The following is a 23,936-nucleotide window of genomic DNA, read 5'->3' as shown; positions in this document are numbered from 1 at the left end:
GAGAATAGTATGGAGTTTCCTTAAAAAACTAAAAATAGAATTACCATATGACCCAGAAATCCCACTACTGGGCATATACCCAGAGAAAACCATAGTTCAAAAAGACACATGCCCCCCAATGTTCATTGCAGCAGTGTTTACAATAGCCAGGTCACGGAAGCAACCTAAATGCCCATTGACAGACGAATGGATAAAGAAGATGTGGTACATATATACAATGGAATATTACTCAGCCATAAAAAGGAATGAAATTGGGTCATTTGTAGAGACGTGGATGGATCTAGAGACTGTCATACAGAGTGAAGTAAGTCAGAAAGAGAAAAACAAATATCGTATATTAACACATATATGTGGAACCTAGAAAAATGGTACAGATGAACTGGTTTGCAGGGCAGAAATTGAGACACAAATGTAGGGAACAAACGTATGGACACCAAGGGGGGGAAAGCTGTGGGAGGAGGTGGTGGTGGTGTGATGAATTGGGCATTTGGGATTGACATGTATACACTGATCTGTATAAAATTGATGAGTAATAAGGATCTCCCATATAAAAAAATAAATTAAATAAAATTCAAGAAAAACAATAAATAAAATGTGATGATCAAAGTATAACAGCACATATTTAAGAAATTAACAGTTATAGTTGGGCATTAATTGAGAAAGCAAAAGAACTCTCTACTTCCCCAGATCCTCATCTCTTAAGGCAACCAGTTTTAACCATGTCTGTTTTTAGTTCTTCTCACATTTATGCCAGTGACACCGTGTTCTGTGTTTGTACTTCTATGTCTGGATTTAAACAGTACCTATTGGCTTCTTGCCATGAAAGATAGGGACATAGCTCACTTAGATCTATACCTTTTACTCTCTCTTCTCCTTCCCATTTTTAAAATAATTATAGAATGACTTTCAGCCATTCTATAATTATTTGGTATTTATAATCACTTGGTATTTATAAACATTATATATCTAAACCTCTATTTCTTGGATCAGTTGCTTTATTTCTCTCCACACCTTTCTTTCCAACTCGTTTCTTGATTTATGATACATAAAGGTTTAAAACATTTACATTTTGTTTTGTAACCATTGTAAATTGTAACATTTTTCACGTTTTGTCTGTGGGTTGATTCTAAAGGTTGAGGAAGCAATAAAGAATGTCTATATTATTGTGATTTTTCATGTATCTTGGAAAATCTTTTGAATATCTTGCTTTGCAGGGCTGATAGGACTGATCCTGGACTCTTTTTTTCTTAGCTTTTTTACCCTGTTATATTGTGTTGTTACTCCATAAGTACACTCCTTCTTGTCAGACAATATGTCCTGAGTTTTGTCTGAAAAACATCGTTACTCCAACAGCAGACACCCTACAAAGGCTCAGGGATCCTCTGAAGTTATTCCAGGGTTTGATTTGGGGTTGGACTGAATCCAGTGGAGTTGTTGTAATGGGCTGTTGGTGGGGAAGGTTTGAGGTGGTTGACTTTGGCCTGGATTGTCATTTTAGATTGAGAGAACTCTTACGAAGCTTGCGTGTCCTCCTGCCCCAGCCTTCTACCCTATCTTTTTCTTCTCACTCCCCTTTCTAAGGTTCTGAGTTGCCCTAGGAAGTTCTGGGCACTCTGAACTGAAGCTTGGGGCACTACTTTGTCACAGGAGGGAAAAAGAATTGAGAGCCTTTGGCTTAGAATTCCTAATAAAGTCTTTCTCTCTTTCTTAATCTCTTATGGTACCTTTGGCTGAGTAGCTAATTTAGGTCAGAAGATGATTCCACCACGATGCTGCTGTGTGTTTTCATTGTCCTTTTCATATGTAAGCTTTTCATGTTCATTATTTCATCTGATACACACACACACACACACACACACACACACACACATAATGTGGACAAGGCAGACATTTCATTATCCCAGTTGTAGAGAAATAAACTAAGGCTCAGAGAGGTCCTAACGTCATGCACATATTAAGCCTCTATCCAATCATTTTCTGTCTAGCCTTGGAGAAGCCTTGGGCTGTTGGGTATGGATTTGGAGCCCTCTCCCTGGCTCCTCCATCCTTCTTTCTGTTTCTTTTTCTGACCTCGGCATCAGTTGGTCTGAAGTGTGCATTTTTCCCTGCAGAGTATTCCAGGTTCTCTGGGGCTGTAGAGGGAGTACAGGACAGGGCAAAGACTTTACCTCACTTCCTAATCCTGCATTTGGTTAAAGTAGTGAGTTCAGAGGAAATGCAAGAGGGTTCTGTGCATATACAGGTATGCATTTTAGCTCTGCAGTTGTTCTTAAAGGCTTATACTTATGGGACTACAGTATTTATACCAGCAAGCCTTGGAATAGCTCCTAGTTTGTGAAATTGATTGCAAAACCTTTGACCTGCCTTATCAGCCCCTGAACTCGAGGAACTGGCATCAAGGTTTAGGCCCTCAGATGTGGCAAAATGAAATGAATGAATGGTTTCTTTTGGATCTCTGTGTGTTATACCCTCTGCCTTAGTTTCCAGTGGAAAATTTGTTAGATCTTTACCCAGTTGCTCCCTTAAATTGTTAAATAGGATCATTTGGATCCTGAATGTATCCTGAATGGAGGCTTTGCTCCAAGACATGTGATGAACTGTAAACAAGGAAGCCAGAGTGACATTGGCTTTGTTTTCCTGTAACTGCTGGTATCAACTATGTTTCCAAATTTTGGCTAAAGAAATATTTACATGTTTTGGCTTTTTTTTTTTTTTTTTCTGACTAATGTCAGAGTGTGCATTCCTGTAATTCTGGTGAAAGGAAGAATGTGGTCACGTTTTACAGGGTAGCTGGGCCATAGGAAAAAATACACACAACTTCAATGGATAGAAATATAAAACCTTACATTCAGTAGATTTTATGATGACTTTCCTTAATTAGATTGGTAAATTTATTGTTTAAACTAGTCTCATATGGCTCCATAAATTTTTATATCTGTGCATTGTGATAGAAAGCACTGCATTTTGTTCCTGTGGTTTTTATTTTCCTGATGTGCTGTATGCGTAGGTGATATTAAGCATATCCGTATTGGTATCATTATGTTAAAATATCCCAAACTACTAAGCCAGCATTGAGTCCCATGAGTTTACTTTTCTTGTCTGCAAAGATTAATACTGTTCTAATAACTCAGGATTTTTTTCCTTTTATTTGGTCATATATCCTTTTTTTTAAAAAAAATATGGAATTCTCATGATTGAATTTTTTTTGTTTTTGTTTCAGACCTAATGTCTGTGGATCACGTTATAATGCTTACTGTTGCCCTGGATGGAAGACCTTACCTGGTGGAAATCAGTGTATTGTCCGTAAGTAAATAGTCTGTCATTTTTCATGTTCTTGTTTTGTTGTTTTGGTTGCATGGTGATTCTTAGTATTTGGTCTTTTGTAACTGCATACCATTAATATGTTTATAGCAGAGCCTTCCAGCTCTAAGATTTTCCTACTTTCTCTGAATCCAGCTTGGGAAATATATTAACTTGGTCAAACCACTGTTATACTTTAATTCAATGACTTCCTTTAGAATGTTTCTGAGATAGAGGGAATAGAGCCACAGGGATACTTTGATCAAGGTTTCATATCATGGCATACCTTGTGCCTGGCTGCATAGACTATGTAATCACTTTGATGGGGTTTTGAAAAACAGTTTATCATTGCTGCTTTCCTTACTGTAATTTCTAACTGTGTTGGCCACCCACAAGCCCACCCAAACCTTGTATGTTGAATTTGGGTGATCGAGGCTAAAAGCAGATCTAACTCTTAGACAAAGGAGAGAGGAAGCAGATAGAGCATCACATGAGGATGAGTGAAAAGACTAGGGGAAGAACTCAGATGGTACCAGAGATTCCTCTACCGACTCTGCTTCTATGGCAAAGCCCCAGATTCTCATCATACCCCACAAATGTTGAGCGACAAGTCACATGCAAGACAAGGTGCTATTTAATGGCGATACTAAGTCAAGTTAGTTACGGCATCTGTCCTCCATGAACTTTTACAGTCATCATACCTGTGAAATAATTTTTGTTTTCAGAAAACTCCGTTTGTTTAATGGGAAATTTAGAGCTGAAAGGACACTAAGGAATTACTTCACCCCCCTTCTTATTTGGCCTAGAGTGGTCTGTGGAGAAGAAGAGATTATTTCAACCAGCATTCTCTTGGTGACCTGAAAAAGTTAATCCCTTTCCCAATTCTTGATTTTAACTAAAAGCAACTTATTCATTTGGCACATTGTGGTTTACTTCAAGATCAAAACTGACTCACTAAGAGAGGGATGTAATGGTATTTGGAGTTTTCTAAATGAACTTGACAACAAAACCCTTTCCCTAGTGTTCTGTAGAATCTCTGAGAAATGCTGACTTCAGGTATTAAATAAATGTTTGTAGGATCCTTTGACAGCTTATTTCCTAATAGTTTTCAACCTCCATCCTAGGCTGTTCTGAAGTTTCAATGCACTGTCTATCAAGGGTATTATTTTTGGCCTTGTACATTTCATTTGCCCTTGCAAGTTTGTTCAGGAGTTTGAAGGAAAGGATCAAGCCTATGAGTATAAAAAGTAGTGACCAAATCTTGGTCTTCTGTTAAATATAAATCATTTACCATTTGAACTTATTCTTTAGTCCAATAGCAGAGCATTTGGTACCAGTATGATATTAGTCTCTGGGTGGCATGAAAATGTTAATAATTCTCTAAAAGATGAATGGCTTCCTGACTGTAGGATCAGTACTACCGAAGTGGATTCACACGTCTTCTCTCAGACTTTGGATGTAATTCACAACAGGACTAAATGTAGGATACAAGTTGCTCCATAGATCATATGTTCTCAACTGGCAGGGTCTTATCTAGGGAGGTAGTCTTAGCAGGGCACAGTATTTTTATAAAAATTAGTAAACTTTAAGGATTTATAATAAAATAGGCTCCCAAGAATACTGCTACAATTTTTATATTATTACATCTTAAAGTTAGTATAAAAACAATGTGTGTGTGTGTGTGTGTGTGTGTGTATACACACACACACAGGATTTTTGTTTATTTTATTTCCCCTTTATAGGATATCCTGGGCTTTTTGACAGATTGAGAGCTGTGGAATAAGCAAAGAGAGGCTGGAGAACCATTGATACGGATAAGGGAGTTGCCGAATCTTATAGCCAGAGTTTATTTAGTCCAACAGATTTGTTTTATAAATGCATAAATCTGAAGCCTAAAGTCACATAGGTCACGATGGCAAAGTTAACAAGGAACCTGATAGGCCAGGTTTCCTCACTTGAGGATTAGGGCCCTGTAAATCACCGTGCTCTGAAGCCATGTGCTAACAGACCTCTGGTTTTGTTCACAGCCATTTGCCGGCATTCCTGTGGGGATGGATTTTGTTCTAGGCCAAATATGTGCACTTGCCCATCTGGTCAGATAGCTCCTTCCTGTGGTTCCAGATCCAGTGAGTATAACATGTCATTATATATAATATTATTTTATGTGGTTATACCCTATTTTCTCCTAAATTTGCTTTTGGCTTTTCTCTTGCCTGCAATACATTTTTTTTCACTAGAACATCTGCCTTCTCTGTTCTGCCCAAAATACTTGGAATGGCTTTCCTCAATCTGGGCTCTCATTTCCCTTCTTCACTTTTTATAGGGAAATTACCTATGGGAAATAGCTACTATGAATAACATAAAGATTATGGCTTCCTTCTGTGTAGGTATCACCTTATTCATTTTTGTGTCTCCAATGTAAACACCATAAAAGATGCTCAATGAAATGATTGTTTAATGAACATTTTTTGGCTCAAGAAAACTAAGCATTCTTCCTTGTGGTACTGAAATATGAATCTGATTAAACACTTTTTACAACTTGAGACCCCTGCTTTTGCAAGAAGAAAATGTAAGGAGTCATCATGGCAGTTTATTGGGGATGATTTATCATGAAGCACAAACATATTTTCCCTTTCAGAATTTTACCACTTTGTTCATTCTGTTCATTATTCAGAGACTTTGCTTGCTTGTTCTATTGGTTTTTGTTTTGAAATGCAGGGTGCTCAGCAGTGAATTAGGGGAAATGTGGGGCTTGGGAAGGAGGTGAGTCATTGGTTGTTAAAAAAGTTAAAGTTCATGTCTGTATAAATAGCCCCTCAACACCTTGACCATCACCAAGGCAAAAACTTAGGTTCCTTTTCCATTCCCCATTTCTGATGGGAAAATACACTCCTCTTACAGTGTGTTCTGGTTTTGACAAGGTTTTAAGGAGAGTATTGTGGAATAAGCACATTCTCTTTCGTCGATTGCAAGTAGAGACTTCCGCGGGGTCAAGATGCATTACCTGTTAAGAGTCCTCACATTTAACCGTGGCTCTCATGAACCAATTAACAGGATAGGGCAAGTAGTGCAGGGTAGCAGACCCTCTTGGTGCCCACTCACATACCTTGGCATTCATGGGTGACACAAGTGACTCTGCCTGGGAGCTCTGTAACATTTTTCTGGCCATGGAGCATGTAGGACAAGCTGGAAGGCTGAGGGGATTAATTAGAAGCACCTTTTAACCAATGACAGATGGAGAGTGTTGGGCAAGTGCCCATGCTTCCTTGCCTCTCCTTTTGCATAACTGCGAAGTGTGTTATGCACTGTCTTCTGAAGTTCCCTAGTGGGATTGAGCCCTAGTTGCCCACAGTAGGAATAGGCTTGATAATGTACTTTATAGGCTTTCTTTCACTTTCCCAGTCTCTTACCAGTGTTTCCTGAAATTACTTCTAAAACAAACTACTCACATTTGAATTATTGTCTCAGAATTTGCTTCTGGTGGAAACCAGAGATAGTCTAGCAATAAATACAGACAGTTGTAGGTTGGGATAGAAACTCCCCCTTGGGCTGGGACTCATTTACTAATAGCAATGAGTGTAGCATGTTCTTACTTGATCTCAGCTTGGTTTTAAATGTGTGTCCTCCAAGCAAGGGTAGGTTAGTTCTGCATATCAGGAGCACTTGAGCTGGAGGAGTAGCAAGAGGTAGAGAGCTCAGCCGGCAGCACTTTGGGGAACGTGTCGGATGTCTCCATCTCCATCAGGATGACCTCCAGGCTGCCTCTGAGGAGTGAGAGCCTCGGGGTGGGGAAGGAGTCTCCACATCAAGTTGGGAATAGAACCATCTCTCAGATTGGTTCTTGAACCCACCAACAACACTGCACTCCACTGGGGGAAGAAAATATTGCCAGATGGCAAAACTGGGTATCCAGCTGGAAAGGTCTTCAGTGATAGTGTGAGCTGCTAATGATTTAATCAAGTAAAAGTCATGAGATGTGGAGAAAGGATGTTAACAAGATCAGAGGGAAAAGCTGTGGTCCTAATAGACTTTAAGCTAGCAGTGAGGTGGGAGGAATATTGTGGTAAGGTCTTGTGGGCCAGGTTAGGGTAGAGGCTGAAGTTCAAGACATGTGGGTGGTGCTCTCTGAGATGGTTTGGGGTCATCTACGGTACTTGGACATTGGACAAAGCCCCCAAGTAGCTGGTGGATGAGAGTGGTGTGAGAGGGAGGATATGGTTTCATCAGGGTTTTTGAGGCATTTGGAGCCTTTAAAATCATTGGCTCGGACTCTACCTGAACTAATAATGTCCAGACAGCTTGCACAACTAAAGATGGCAGAATGTTTTAAATGAAGGGTAGCTGGGTATGATCAGAATTCACTTCTGATCTTTTTAAGTGATGTTCTAGGGAACAGCTCTGCCGTCCTATAGAACTTCCTGCCCGTGGTGTGGTAGACAAATTTGGATAGATCACTTTGCTAACTGCCCTGCTAACAGAAGAATAATCCAACTCAGTGAAATGTTTGCATTCACTACCTGTGGTTCTGCTAAGAGGGAGTCAATATCATTTTATCAGTATTTCCTATGAGAAACTTTATACTTGTTATGTGATGGAGTCAAGGAGGTCTAGGCAAGTTGTAGGACCTCTGAGGCCATAGCCTTCTCATTTGAAAATATAAAGAATGAAAGGAGGGTTTTTCTTTCAGGTTATTTTCAACTTGTGTCCTGTGACTTTTAAAATAGGGAATGATCTCTTAGTGGCCTGAATGAGAGATCGCATTTCCAGAAAGTCCAAATTGCCAGCCAGCAATTCCTTTGGACACCAGGAAGTCGTGGCTTCCCTTAACCTATCGGGAGTCTTGCTGCCAGTCATTGAGGCACCAGGGCAAAAAGAGGATTGGCTAGGCAGGGTCAGAGCGGGTTTTCTAGACTTTAGCTGGAGGTCTATTAGGACTGCTGTCTACTCTCTCAGTCTCTGAGGCCAGAGATGGATCCTGAGCAATGCTAATTCTCAGAAAGACCTGTCATGGGTGATCCGTGAATTCACTCAAACTCTCCTTAAATATATAGAAATATAAAATAGATTATCTTCTTAAATAATATACAGTATGTTGTTATAAAAGGTGCTCCCTGAATTTCACATTTTAGACTTTGGAGATCAATTTTATGCTCATCCTGTTTTATTCTTTATGTTTTTAAAAAGGATTTAAAAATTAAACTTATTATTTTGAGATAATTGTAGATTCACATTCAGTCGTAAGAAGTGCTGTGTAGAGATCCTGGGTACCTTCTATCCAGTTGTCCCCATGTTAACATCTTGTGAAACTATAGTGCAATATCACAGCCAGGATATTGACACGGATACAGTCAAGATACAGAACATTTCCATCACCACCAGATCCTCATGTCACTCTTATATTCATTTCCTCCTACATTCTCCTTAATCCTGACCGCCACTAATCTGTCGTCTATTTCTATAATTTTGTCATTTCAAGAATGTTATATAAATGGAATCACACAGTATGTAACCTTTTGGGACTGGCTTTTTTGACTCAGCATAATTCTCTGGAAATTCATCCTGTTGTTGTTGTTGTATATATCAGTAGTTTGTTCTCTTTTATTGCTGAGTAGTACTACACGCTATGGATGTAACACAGTTTGTTTAGCCACTCACCCATTGAAAGACATATGGGCTCTTTCTAGTTTTTTTGATTTCCAAACAAAGCTGCTATGAGCATTTATGTACAGGTCTTCGTGTGAACATAAGTCTTTATTTCTCTGGGATAAACGTCCGGAACCGCAATTGCTGGGTTGTATTGTAGTTGCATATTTAGCTTTTCTAGAAATTGCCAGCTGTTTTTGGAGTGGCTGTACCATTTTACATTCTCACCAACAATACATGAATGACCCAGTTTCTCTGCATTTTTACCAGCTTTGGGGGTTGCCACTATTTTAAATTTTAGTTATTCTGATAGGTATGTAGTAATTACATCATTGTAGTTTTAATTTGCATTTTTCTACTGGCTTATGATGTTTAACATCTTTTCCTGTGTTTATTTGTCACCTGTATATATCTTCTTTTTTTTGTTGTTTTGAATTTTATTTTATTTATTTTTTTATACAGCAGGTTCTTATTAGTTGTCTATTTTATACATATTAGTGTATACATGTCAATCCCAATCTCCCAATTCATCCCACCACCACCCCCACCCCCCACCACTTTCCCCCCTTGGTGTCCATATGTTTGTTCTCTACATCTGTGTCTCTGTTTCTGCCCTGCAAACCAGTTCATCTGTACCATTTTTTCACCTGTATATATCTTCTTAAGTGAAATGTCTCTTCACATCTTTTGCCTAACAGGATTCTTAACTATTTCACTGTTTATATAATTTAAATACTAGCTCTTTGTCAGATATGTGATTTGCAAACATTTTCTCCCACTCTGTAGCTTGCCTTTTCATCTTCTAACAGAGCAAAAGTTTTAAAATTTAAGTCCACTTTATCAATTTTTCCTTTAATGGAAAAAAATCACGCTTTTGGTTTCAAGTCCAGGAACTCTTTGCCTAGCCCTAGATCCTGAACATTTTCTCCATTTTTTCCTAAAAGTTATAGAGTTTTACATTTCACATTTACATCTGTGATCCATGTTGAGATACTTTTAGTATGAGGCGTGAGGTTGAGGTCTAGGTGTAGTTGATACCTGTGGACGTCTAATTGCTCCAACACCATTTATTTCTGAAAAGGCTATCCTTCATCCATTGAATTACTTCTGCATTTTTGTCAAAAATCAGTTGGGCATATTTGTGTAGATCTACTTCTGGGTTCTCTGTTCTATTCCATTGATCCATTTGTCTGTCCCTTCTCCTATACCATACAGTCTTGATTACTGCAGCTATGTGGTAAGTTTTGAAAGTTGAGTAGACTAATTTCCTCCCACTTTATTCTTCTTTTTCAAAATTGTGATTCTAGTTCCTTTGCCTTTCCATATAAATTTTAGATTCATCTTGTCTGTATCTACAAACAAAATCTTTCTAGGATTTCGATAGGAATTGCTTTAAACCTGTGTGTCAGTTTGGGGAGTATTGGCATCTTTACAATTTGAAACCCCTTTTAGTTGGATAAAATTTTATCATTTTTAATTCACTTCAGTTTAGTTAGAATTTGGGGGCGCTGGTACTCCCAACATGAATCCAAGCTCTAAGGGTGTCAGAAGGCCAGGGGAACAATTGTAGAGCAGTGTGTTAGTGAGTTTGAGTGAGTGTGCTGCAACCACATGCTGAAAGCGTAAGAACACTCAAAGGATGGGAAGGTGGCACTGTAGCTAGTCCGGAAGAAGTGACCTTTTTCAGGGCGGTGTGGGATTTATATGAACAGGAAGAAGAGGAATGGGTGGAATCTGCTCTGATTTGTCCATAGAAACAGTTGAGCTCTTTGCTTTCTAGTTAGCCCTCTATGGAAGTGCCTTTATCACTGCTATCATATAACTTGTCTTTCTCTGGACCATTTGCAGCTCTGCTAGGTTTTTTGTTTTGTTTTGAGACACTTTAGTGAAGTTGCTCTTCTAAGGCACCATAGATTATTTATGCACTTATGGAAAATGTCATTGCTGTTATCTCTCCCAGTGAAAATTATTTCTGTCCTGCAGTGACTCTGGTTGCCCCTATGGACTGTTGTCTCAGGTGTCAAGTCCAGAAGTTAGTCTAGCTGTTTAATTTGCCTTGTACTTTTCCTAGTGCCTACATTAAAATCACATGTTGCCATACAGATACTTATTTGCAAATTGCTCCCAGTGTTCTTTCTGCCCCTTGTGCCTGCCAAGATAATGGAAGTTTTTAGAATCAGTCCCAAGCTAATGCATCCCAAAGAAAATCATTACCTGAGAGGTATTTAGACCCAAGTCCCAGCCCTGCATCTCTCTTGTTCCAGTAGCATGTTTACATCGCTCTCTTTTGGTTGGTTATTTTAAGAATTAACTTGTGCTGGGCTGTAATCTAAAGAAAGTTTCTTCTACTCTTTCTGATACCTGGCAAATGGCGGGCATTCAGTAAATATTTGTTGAATGATTGAAATGACTGACTGACATCTTCTGGAATGAACATAAAATTTGTTTGGGACTCTGTGTGGATACAGGTTAATGGCAACATTTTCTGTTAGTTCTAGGATGTTGAGCCTTACTTGAAACCCTTTGAGGCTGTCTGCCCATCTTGGAGGGGAAGTTCTCCTCAGGGCCAACTGCACGTGGCAGCATAGACCTGTACACTGACACTTAAACTCCCCTAGTATTTTCAGTTTCTGGTAAAATCTTAACACAGATTGAGTTTAGGAATCTATTCTAACTTGAGGTATTTAGAGCATCATATGGGTTCAAGTGAAGCCCTTATTTTTCAGATGGCTTTTTCTAGCAACATAGAACATGGTCTCCTAATTGCCAGACATCTGGAATTCTTTGTCACATCAGAGTAAATTTAGAATATGCATCAATGGCAGGACTCAATCAAAAATAAAACCAGTTTGTATATATATACTGTCTACACTGTGTCTGCTGTGTAGCAAAGCTACAGATCTAGTTCCTTTATTTCCTCACAGAAATCCTGAGTGATCACTCCCACCTTTAAGGAAATACTTTTTCCCCTCAAGATCTAAGACTCACAAAGAATGCGAATTTGGTAAACATGTTCGTGGCAAAGCAGGAGATTAAGATGCTGTTATCTGTTGATGAGCTTGCCCCTCTGGCCCAAGGAGACATGGTTCATTGGTTTATTTCGACCACTGGACTAACCATGCCTTATTGTTTCACACATCTGACCAAGTGCTTTTATTTTTTAAAGGAGAAAGAATATTTTATGCTGGAAAAAGTTCACCTGAAAGACAGTGTAGGAAAAAGTATAAAAGCATATCAGGGAAGTTTTTATGATATTACATTTAAATGTAAGCTTACCATTCTTCCCAGAAAGAAGAATTCATTCTCTTTTTCAATTTGAACAAATAATGTAAAGTCACTATTTAAACTACTGTTAGCTTTTTTATCTCAAAGTAGCTAAATGGCTTTGTTGCTCATGTGGGAATGGAAATTAGCTCTTGGCATGAACCACTTTAATTGAAATCAGTTTGTGGGTTGAGTTCCTATGCTGCTTGACAGATGACATCATTTCCTGTGCTTTTCCCAACCCTCACTGTTTTGCTAAGATAGGATGAAGCTAAGTTTAACTTCAGATTTTAAAGCAACTATACACCTTTTCCTGACCTACTTAGAATATTATCCAAATTTTTCATCAAATCATTTCTTTTGTATATCTGTAAATAGTTTTTTAGTTAAAAACGCATTTTGGCTGAGACGTTTTAATAGAAATCGTAGGAGCCTAAAATAACTGTTTTAATCCGTTTTCTGGATTGGTTGATTTCTATAACAATGCTCCAATAAAGGAGTTATTTCTGCTTTTATATGTGGGGCAACAAAGATAAAAATATTTTTAATAGCAACCTATTGAGTGCTGTATAAGTGCTTAGCAACTACACAGTCTCAGTGTTTGAGCATAGCTTTTGGTGTCATTATCATGGAGCATGCATTAAGTAAACAGGAATTAATGTAGCAAAGTTTTATACAGCACCTGTGTACAGGCAAGGTTTGCTCTGAGCACTTATGGGGATATAATTCATAATCATGATTCTTCCCACTCCCCACTCTCATGATGCCTTTAGACAAATGTGCTGGGGATAGGAGAAATAACTTAAAAAAAAAAGTTTGATTATATAACATATATTTCCAGAGAGAATTATTAAGTACTCTGGAGTCAGAACAAAGAGGGCTATTATCTAGTGGGGGAGGGAGGAGAGAACAGAAATCAGAAAAGATCAAGGGAAAGAGCAGACATTTGCAGTGGGTCTAGGAGATAGGTAGGATTTCAGTATTTGGTGAGAACTGTGTGTGTGTTATATGTTAGGGGTTGGGGCGAAGAGACAAAGTGACAGGTTAAAGAGGAGATTCCATGAAGAGACTAGCACCAAGTGCCAGGCATTTGGTACGGCACTCAGAAATATTTGTTGAGTGAGTGAGTGACTGATAAAGTACACTGGGGACTGAGTCATAGGATGTATTAGGAGTAGGCAAAGCAGCCCTGATAGGCTCATGGGAGGGCTTTGAATGCTGAGATGGAGGGGTTCTTAACAGAGCAGACGTAGGAAGTCTTTGACGGTGTTTCAGCAAGTATGCGACATGTTCTCGAAAAGGTGCCTCACTTTCAACTTGACTTAGCTCTTCAGTACTCTCTGAGGGCATAGTAAGTATTGGGTTCTGGCACCTTCCTTTTCCCTGTTGGCATGCTGAGATTTGTGTAGCACTTGACGAAAATGGCCCTTTCTCCTGAAGTCAGCAGCCCCTTTGGGATTCTGAACTGAGCATCCTAACAAGGGGTACTGAAGAAGGTGGCTCCTGGGAGGGGTCTCCTCTCTGCTCTTGGGAGAAGATTTGGACCCTGTACTCCAAGAAGGCTGAGCGTAGGAGCAAGCATACGCAGCTGATTTCTGCTCTTACACAGAAGAAGGGCTTTTCGTCCCCTGATGTGAAATTGTTGAGCCCTTTTTCTCTAGGGATTTACTCCCACAGCTTGGAGGACAGGGCAGAGTGAGCCAAATTTCCATGCCCACTCCTGGCCTCCTTGGGTAGGGATGTGTCAACAATGATTAATTCGATCAAGCCTTTAGTCTTCTCCAAGTAAGGTAGTTGACTGTTTCTAGAGGACTAAGGAACAGCCTGGGATTTTGAGAGTGCCTAAATTACTGAAGCAGAGGCAGCCAGAGCCCTGGAGGAGCCAGAGCCCACACCGCGCTGTCATTCTCTCTCCCAGGCGTCTTTCACTCCAGCTCCTTCTAGCGCCTCATCGTCTCAGTCTAAGTCAGCCCGCCTGCCCGTGGTCTTCCTGCTCTGGGTGCTGAAGCTCTCACACTTCTGTAGGTGACAGTGTGATAAAGAGTGGGTTTCAAACACTGTGGGTCTTAGTTGGTTTAAGGTTACAGTTTAAGCCAGCAGCTCTTTCTGAGCCGAATCCAGCTGTCTGCGTTATCAAGCAGTCTTGTTATTAAATGCCGTTGTAGGTACTTTTTCCCTTCTTTTTGCTGCCTCCAAAATTTCTTTTAACAACATTTCTTGGAATTTGTCACCCTGAATGTTTTCCTGCCCACCTACCTGGGACCCTGCATCTTTTAACAAGCAAATTATTGCCGTCGAAATCTTGTCTCGTCTGGTCCCTCAAGGCACTCTTTTCTTGTTGGTGTAAATTACAGAAATGACATTGAGTGGTAAGTTCTGCTAAATTAGAGAAGTCATTGAGCATTATTAAAGTAAGTATCGAAGAAGCAATTACATTGCATTGTAAATGATTTTATGCGCACAAAATGACATGTTTAGCATTGTCAATTAGGTTATTTCTGCGTAAATATATGAATCTTGATAAACCATTTTATTTTCTCTTCAAATCACTGCAGATCAACTCGTGTGAACTGTTGCTATCTATGTGCTTAAATTGCAAAAATAAATCAGTCTTTTTTTTTTTTTTTCCTTTTCAAGTCCAACACTGTAACATTCGCTGCATGAATGGAGGTAGCTGCAGTGATGATCACTGTCTGTGCCAGAAAGGATACATAGGGACTCACTGTGGACAACGTAAGTTAAACCATAGTTATAAGTATTCTAGATGTTAATCTATAGAGACAAAGAGAATACGGAGATAAGTGCTGGTGGATTTTCTTTGATTTCCTGGGACATGGCATTTTTAGAGATGTCCAGGGACTCTTACAGATGAACAGATCACTTACCCAACACACATAGTACCAAATTTCTGACTGGAACCTTGGAAATGGGTTGTTTGATTCATTTTTCTTTCATTTACCTCCACTACCCTGCTTACCTCATCTCTGATTTACACCCAAGGTGCAGAATTCTTGTTCACTCCTGATGTATGCCTTCCGTTTGATTGCTCAACATCTCCACCATCTCTTGGATTTTCAATAAGCATCTCCAATAGAGTATTTCAAAACTCAACTTCACCTTTCTCCCCAAACATGTTCTTTTTTCTTGACTATTGATGTCTGTATCTCTCTAGTTTCCCAATCTAGATTCTGCTCTTATAATATTTATCATACTGCTGGCCAGTGTGTTGGTTCATTCATGAACACTGTTTATTGGGTGTCTACTCTGTATCAGCCCCTGTGCTTTGCAGAGATGAAACTTTCTCTAAAAGAGCTCACTTTTTATTACACTAAGAAGAATATATATACCCTGCAGAAAATTTAGAAAAGTTTAAAAATATAAAAAATAAAATTTTCTACAATCCCACCATTCCAGATATTACCTTTTAGTCTTTTAATGCGTATTTGGTACGTGAGATCCATTGTATGCATAATTTTTCATGTAACTTTTTTACTTAATATTTTATTAGAAGTATATTTCATTTTTTTGAACATTTAAAAATGCATTTTAATAGTTGCATAATACTCCATTATATATAGGTTTTACTGTTTATTTAGTGAATTGTTAATGAGCATTTATTCATGTTGTTTCCAATTTTTGCCATTGTATATGTATTTGCTGTGATGAATAATGCTATTATAAGTAAATCAAAGTTTATTTAATACCCTCCTGACTGTCTACACACTGCAGTATAGTAAGAATGACAATCGAGTCTTTGGCAGCCCACAGCAGTAGCATGGCGGGAGGAGAGGTAGGACAGCCTCCCCAGTGTGGGAGACCCTTGAGCTGAGTCTTAAGGGGTGGGTAGGGGTTCCCTTGTCAGATGATGGGAGGTGGGCCTTTTAGGCAGCCGGCACAGCATAAGCCAAAGCAGCAGAACATGACATAGCATGGGAGGTCAAGCTTTGGCGTTGCTAGGACTTAAGTGCTGAGGGAAGTGATGGGAAGGAAGCTAAGGTCAGAATGGAAGTCACGGGCCATTGGAGGGCCTTTATGCGTACCGTTTTCTCACCCAAAGTAGAGCCAGGGAAGGGGAGTGAGAAGACAACGACCAACAACATTCATCTGTTGAGTTATTTACTCTGTTTACTGTATGCTAGGCACATGTTCAAACTCTTTACACGTATTAACTCATAACAACAGCCCTTTGAGGTAGAGGCCTTTTTTACCTTCTACGAAATGAAAAAGCTGGGGCAATAACTTGTCTAAGGCTGTACAGGGAGTAATCAGCAGAGTTGGGATTTGAACCCAAGCAGTCTACCTTCACAGCCCATGCATTTAATGCTATGAAATACTGGCCTATACACTTCACTTACAGTGGTTTACAATGAGAAAGACCACTGGTGGCCAGTGTAGAGTGGGAAGAAACAGAAGCAGGAAGAATAGTACTAAGGCTATGGCTAGAGAGATGGTGGGATGGGGATGGATTCAAAGGCATTTTCAGAAGGGGAATCAGAAGGAGCTGCTGTGTATCTTCTGTTTCCTTTGATGCTCCCAGAGGGAGTAGAGCCCAAAGCCCAGTGCACGACAGGCACTCAGGTAACACCCGTAGAATTAGAAAACCTTTCCTAGACTTCAGTTTCCTAATCTGTAAAATGGGAGGGTTGGTTTAGGCAATCTCAAAATTTCTTTTCTGCTTAAGCCTCTTCATTCTCTCCTAACTGTAAATTAAGAAGCAAATTAGAACAATGAATATATGTAAACTTCTCTAATTTTGTGATGATCAATGGACTACTGCTATAATTTTTGGCTATAAGGGGTTGTCTCAGTTCAAGTGCACTGATCCCAGTGGATGCTGAGACAGAATTAGATGCACAAGAGATTTATTGGGGAAAAAGCCTATGAGAATCAACGGGAAAGAAAGCAGGAATCAGGAGAGAGAACCTTCAGACCATGATGCAGGTCACACCCCTGGGCAAGGAGAGAGGGAAGGAAAGACTATCACGATTGTATAGAAGGAGGCTCAGACTATAGTGCAACTTCACGAAAGCCTTGGTCAGGCTGATAGGGAGCCCAGAATAAAGATTGCCCATCAGAATAGTTTCATGATGGGCAGAAATGTCCAGTCTCCACCATGCTTAGTCACTGGGTGGTAGCAGCCAGGAGAGTGTGCCCTTGGCATGAACACAGTAGCGGATCTGAAGGTGTAGCAGCTTCAGGCTGTCGGCCAACTAAGCTCCTCTAGGTAGGTTTTCTTGGAGGGAGATCTGAATGGCTCAACTCCATGACTGCCACAGGGGTACAGGAAAAATGTGTGGGAAATATATGAAGGAGGAATTAATTTAAATGGAGGTGTTAGGGAGGCCTCATGGAGGAGTAAGGTTTGAGCTGGGCTTTGAAGAGTGGGAGGGACTGGCAAATTTGGCAGGGGCAGCCTACCACCTGTGGATTAAGATGCCTAGAAAGAGGCCATGCATAAGTGAGTTGCAGGAAGTTGTACGGAGAAGAGTTGTTCAGGGCATGAGCTTTCAGATCTTATTTTAATGCCTTTCTTGACAAGTAAAATGTCCCTCCCTCAAGGATGGCTGGACTTATCTTACCAATATTTTCCAGAGATTCTCTTATAACATTCAATTGGGTCTTTATTACGGTGCATAAATTACTGAATGTCAGTATTCATGGTTTGTCGTTGGCAATTAATAGTGTGATTTAACATGCTGCATTTCTGTAAGGATGACAGTAGAGAGGCCAATGTTTTCCCTCATGAACACCCTCTGGAAATTAAACATAAATCATAAGAAAAGAGTCAGCTTGCTAAAATGCAGTTCTCATCAGGGGTATCTCTTATAAACCACCATTTTAGGTGCAGAACTGAAAGCATTGCTCACATGCTTCCCAGGATGAAACTGTCAGCATTAACACAGGTGCATACTCACCTATTCCAGGTAGTTTTACCTGAGTTGACTGAGGAACATCTGGGGAACTGGAACTGTACAGTAACTGTTTAAAACAAATACCAGGGTGATTATTTAGTGTTTTTATTGTTGTCCTTTCAGGGGACAGTAAGTGTTACTTTATTAGCATCTACTATCAGATGAAGCCCGTCAGCCTCTCAGCTCCTATCTCCTTATTTTACAGCTGTCTGTGAAAGTGGCTGTCTCAACGGAGGCAGGTGCGTGGCCCCAAATCGATGTGCATGCACTTACGGCTTCACTGGACCCCAGTGTGAAAGAGGTAATTTTTTTTAACGTATTGGTGTCAAGATGTTCTAGTGGCTAAAGCTATGATTGATTTCAACATGCATTGGATTCTTGCGGCTGCTTCGTGAATTTTGCTGAGCTTTGAGGGGGTTTCTGAATTGTCACTGGGAAGGTTCCTAGGATGACAAGACAATGGCCCTAAGTCTATGCATGTTATTCAGTAATTCTTGCCAGGGGACTGCAGGACTCAATAGTGCGCCTATGCATAAGTACCAGTTGGCATCAAGATAAAAAGAGGAAAATTTTCCATAGAGTAAGGATTGAGCTCATTATTATCCTAGTAAATTAGGGAGGTGGCTCCAAATAAAACATCTGTGTGGCAAGGGGAGAAATCCAGAATGGAACAAAAATTGCACCTAAAGATCTATTAGGACCTATTGGCTGTAGTGGCATACAAACTCGGCATTCAAAGTTCACTAGAAATACTGACTGCTGAGAAACTGTGCTTTCACACCTGTAGTTTATTCAGTACTCACTGCAGCCCACTGACGTGTATAATCATCATCACTTTTCTGTCTGAGAAGATCAAGGCTCGGGGAGGTCAAGGGAGCTCCCTAAGGTCACACACATAATAAGCATCTTTAATTTGAATGTGGGTTTTCAGTTTTCAAGTCTGATGTATACTGCTGCTCTTAATTAAAAGAGATTTCTACCTGATTTGCCTATGCATACGAATAGGATATTGAGATGTATGTAAATGTGCAGTCTTCTTAAATACCCACCGCCCTGACCTTTGCTTTGTTGATCATCTTGTCTTTACATTCATAGCCATGTTTTCATTGTTCCTAGTTTTATAGCGAAGATTTTATCGTGAAGATTTAGGAGGTTCCTTTCATACAAAACTGCAAAAATACTCATGAAAAAATACCCATTGAAAAATATTCATGAACTTTTTAAACTGCAGTCATCACCTTTATCCAAAGTTGTATAGAGATCATTTTATTCTAAGATGGAAAGTAAAGATTCAGTAGCAAGTGTTGAATATATGTTATTTAAAAGCAAAGAGCACAGAGTGGTATGTGAGAAATTGTCTTCTGTTTGTAGTTTTATGAGTTCGTCTAAATTCAGTTCTTTGCTGATAAAGCAACAATACCTATTTTAGCAAGTAACTCTATTATTACTGGATAGATTATATTGTATCTCTGTTCACAAGGCCACTGCATGGTATGGATACGTGACGCATTCTGGACTCTTGGCCCTTACATTGTACTTGGCATCGTTTTGGAGTCCCTCTTTAGAACTGTTTCTCTTTACAACTTGATGCATTTTTATTGACTTGGAGCTAATATATATCTAATGGTCTCAAGAGTAATGAAGACAACTGTTTTGATTAGGTAGTATCATTCTGTGGCCTTATTATTTACTCAGCGATTATGATATAGTATTTAAATTGTTGAGATTAAAGTTGTTAACATGTAACTTGAACAGTGTGAAACTAATTCTGGAAGTGACAATAGTGGGCTTAATTTGTTTTAGAAAAATCACTAATAGAATGAAGTTACAGAGCATTTTACCTCTAAGAATCTGGTTAATAATTTGCTGCAAAGAATACTGATACCCATAGTTACAGATATTGATAAAACAGTCTAAAATAAAGAGAGCATGATATTTAACCATTCCACACTTATTTCTTCAAAGACTTGATCATTGACCAAGATTAAGAAATGATGTGAATGGGTTATGTTACTAAACTGCTAATCAAAACTGGCATATTACTTAGGGATTTCTCCAAATTTTGGAGTGTCTTTAACTGCTTTCCTCCGTGATAAGGGTATCCTAAAAGTTGCACTTAAGTGTAAATACATTTTGGCCCCATAGAATCTTCACAATAGTGATTATCTAAATAAAATTAATCCCCAAATGGCAGATTTTCAGCCATTTGTGGTTGTGGAGAGTCGGGAGGAAGCAGGCTCTCTTTAATCATTGCCCTTTGCCTCTTCTACCTGGGAATACAGTCCCAAACCTTCAGTGGGAGAAGGGAAACATGAGTGTGATTTCTCTCACCACATGGGAGAGGGGAGGCTCTTTGATTCCAGGATTGTATTTCCATTTTTAGTCTTCACTGTTTTCTGCTCTTGTGGAAGTCATCTGCTTACCTCTTTAAAGAATTAGAGGCAAGATATCCTATTACTCAGACGAATGCTTGTGATTTCAAGAGTGATTAATAAAAATATAGGACTGAGCCAGGACAAATCCATCCTGAAGCATAGGGAAGTATTCATTGTCACTTCTGATGGTGGGTTAGTATACTTACTAAGTTGTTCAACTATGTAGGCCAGTTGCATTATGTTTTAAATGGAATGTGACTTTTTATTTATTTATTTTTTAAAAATAAATTTATTTATTTCTTTTTGGCTGCGTTGGGTCTTCGTTGCTGCGCGCGGGCTTTTTCTAGTTGCGGCGAGGGGGGGGCTACTCTTTGTTGCAGTGCGCAGGCTTCTCATTGAGGTGGCTTCTCTTGTTGCGGAGCGCGGTCTCTAGGCACGTGGGCTTCAGCACTTGTAGCATGCAGGCTCAGTAGTTGTGGTGCATGGGCTTAGTTGCTCCACGGCATGTGGGATCTTCCCGGACCAGGGATTGAACCCATGTCCCCTGCATTGGCAGGTAGATTCTTAACCACTGCGCCACCAGGGAAGCCCTGGCTTTTTATTTTTAAAAATGAACTTCCAGGAAGTCTTTACTAATTTTCTTTCCTTCTTCTAGGAGGCTGAGCCCAGGGCCTCTTCTGCATTCTCTCTGAGCACTCTCTCCACATCTTTTGATAGCACTTACCACATTGTATTGAAATAGCAGGTTTCCATGTCCATCTCCCCCATTAGAGTGTAAGCTCTTCAGCAGCAACTGTGGTTTCATCATCTTTTAAATTCCTAAGCCAAGCTTAATGCATGATGCACAGTGTATGGCCAATAAATGTTGAACTGAATTTATTTTGAAGCGCCAGAAAATCTTGAGATATGATTATCAGATGATGAAAAAGTATCTCCTGGAAGTAATTGCTGCTTGCCTACTTGTGGACAATTCTGGATATTTCTCATTGGTTTCATTTTAAACAGAGCTTGCAGTGTTGAGTCCTAATTGAATTTGGCCCCATCTTTCAGGGCCACATGACTGTCATTTTTCAGTTGGCAAGGATGCAGAAAAGAAGGTATGTTTTGACCTAAGCCAGGTGGCAATAAACAAACAAACAAACAACTTCCTATCATGACGTAATACACATGGAAGGGGACATTTCAAATGTGTTACGAGTACCTCTCAGGATAATCATCTTTGTCCCTGAGAGGTCTTGCAACTATATGGCTGCAGCTACATCAGAGAGCCAGTATAAGTGTAGACTATCCTTTGGGGGGTGATACTGGCAGGATTTGGATCACTTTAAGCTAGTAAGTGAATTTTAATAACCCATGAACATAGTGTTTTGGTTTGTGATGGAGACAAGCAGTGGATCCATGCTTGAATAATGAATCATAACATTCATTCAACAAATGCAGTCAGACTATGAAGCAAATTTGTCTCACTTGTAGCTTTTAGCCAGTAAAATATGTTTTAAAAAAATTTTTGGCTAGTCAGCCTCATTGGGCAGGTGACAATGATACTATTGCCTGCCTATGTTCAGAGGAAGAAAAGAAGAGGCCTGTGACTTGTTTGGCCTGTAATGTTTACTTTTTAAAAACTGAATGTGAGTACCTTTAGTTATAGTCTCTAGCTTGCCACAATCCCTACTACTCCCTATTGTCTTACATCCTGCTCCCTTTATTCATTTAGCTTACTTTTTAGCCCCTGTGGGCACTTGAGTTTGCCACCTCCTGCTACATTCTGTATCAAAGATTGCATCTCTTTGTGTTTCGTTTCACATGCCAAGTTTCTTTCATTGTTCTTCCTCTTATATATATTTTTTTCTGTAAATTTACATTTATGGTTTTCCTGATTGCCCCCTCCCCCTCACTTTTGCCTTCTCTCTGCTTGGGTCCTGAGCAACCAGTAAAACTTATCATTGCCTAAGCTCAGTGGTATGGTATGTTCACATTTGTTATTAGAATATTGAAATGAGGTCAGTGCCTGTTTTGGCAATGACAACATAAGCTAGTTGTGTATTGCCATAGTTACTGCCAACAAGACTATTGGAAGCACACTTTCTCTTGCCATCTTGCCTCAGAATGCAGACTATTTAAAATCTTGTTAAATGCTCTTATATTAAACACAGTGAATCATGAATCATGTGAGTGGATGAGACTTCTCAAGGTAATGAAAAAAGAGAGAAGAATGGTGGAGATAGACCTGAACTTGGAGACGGGGTGGGGTTACTGATGAACAGGCCTGAGGAAGAAGAGAACAAAAGATAGACACTGAGAAAACATGGAGAGAGGCAAGAGAACTAGGGGAGCACTGAGCCAAAGAAACTAAAAGCAATAAGGACTTCAAGAAATAGCTTGGCAGTTGTTAGACTCTTCAAGGATCAAGAAAGAATGAGAATAACAAAAGGCCCTTTGATGTGATAAGAGGTGACATGGACTGGTTACTTAGAGGGGGCCAGACAGTATGCGGAACACTTGACTTTGGTGATTTGCAACAACCTTATGAGAAAACTCCTATAATGAGTCCCATTTTATAGAGGAGCAAACAGAGGCAAAGAGAGGTCAAAGAGCTTGCCCAAGGTCAGATAGCTTGTAAGTGGTACAATCAACAACTGGACCCAGCCGGTCTGGCTCATAAGCCTGTGTACATGACCACTGTGCCATACTTGGGTTTCACTCGGAAAGAGGTCATTAGTAACTATAGAAAATTTTCTGAGAAATTATAAGAAGAAATCTAGAACTAAGAGTTTTAGAGTGAAAGTTATAGATTGGGGGAAAAAAGCCTTTCAAGAAATTTGGCAAGGTAGGTAGTTTTCCTCTCTGGAGGAAGAGTTGAGCTAAGTTGCTTTTAAATCATTTTAAAAGCCAAGAGAAAGGAGTCCTGAGTATTGCTTGGGTGTATGTAATGCAGGGTTTGGGGATATTTCTCTGTTTGATTGATTCTGATATTTTAAATATAATAATCCATTCTTGGAGAGAGGATGATTCCTGTCTGTTTGCAGTACATATAAATCGACTCCAAATGACTGAACCAACATTCAAAAATGTAGCCATAGAAAATGAATATTGTCGTTTAGTGCAGTTACCATGGAAGGTTATATAGTTTTCCTACAATATTACAACTCTTCGAGCCATATATGGAAACTCTTTTCTGTAATTACCTTTACAGAGTCAGCAATTCATTCAAATGAGCATGTGACCATTTTTTTTCCCTTTATGGGAGTCATTTGAGTTTTTAGAAACAGCCTAAAATAGTGTCAGTTCTAGTGACGACAGTCAATAATCAAACACATTCGTTGTTTGGGGTCGAAAATTGACTTAGATTAAAAAGCAGTGAAAAGAATTGTCTTGCATGGTTCTTAAAACACATGGAATTAGATTAATATTTTAATGTCAAACTTTAAGTGAGCCAGAGTAT

The 23,936-nt window shown here is 39.4% G+C and overlaps 1 protein-coding gene across 1 annotated transcript in view; it reads left to right on the top strand.

Moving 5' to 3' along the window:
- Positions 1-23,936, top strand: part of FBN1 (fibrillin 1) — a 252,869-nt gene that overhangs the window by 33,677 nt on the left and 195,256 nt on the right. The window contains exons 3-6 of the mRNA XM_068551179.1: positions 3,221-3,303; positions 5,328-5,426; positions 14,845-14,940; positions 18,325-18,420. Of these exons, the coding sequence (XP_068407280.1) occupies positions 3,221-3,303; positions 5,328-5,426; positions 14,845-14,940; positions 18,325-18,420 (374 nt within the window). The remainder of the gene's footprint in view (positions 1-3,220; positions 3,304-5,327; positions 5,427-14,844; positions 14,941-18,324; positions 18,421-23,936) is intronic.

The sequence above is a fragment of the Eschrichtius robustus genome, chromosome 1 (genome assembly GCF_028021215.1).
Source record: "Eschrichtius robustus isolate mEscRob2 chromosome 1, mEscRob2.pri, whole genome shotgun sequence".
In the NCBI taxonomy this organism is placed as follows: domain Eukaryota; kingdom Metazoa; phylum Chordata; class Mammalia; order Artiodactyla; family Eschrichtiidae; genus Eschrichtius; species Eschrichtius robustus.
Note: the sequence above shows the minus strand (reverse complement) of the source record. Positions and strands in the feature narration are given on the sequence as shown.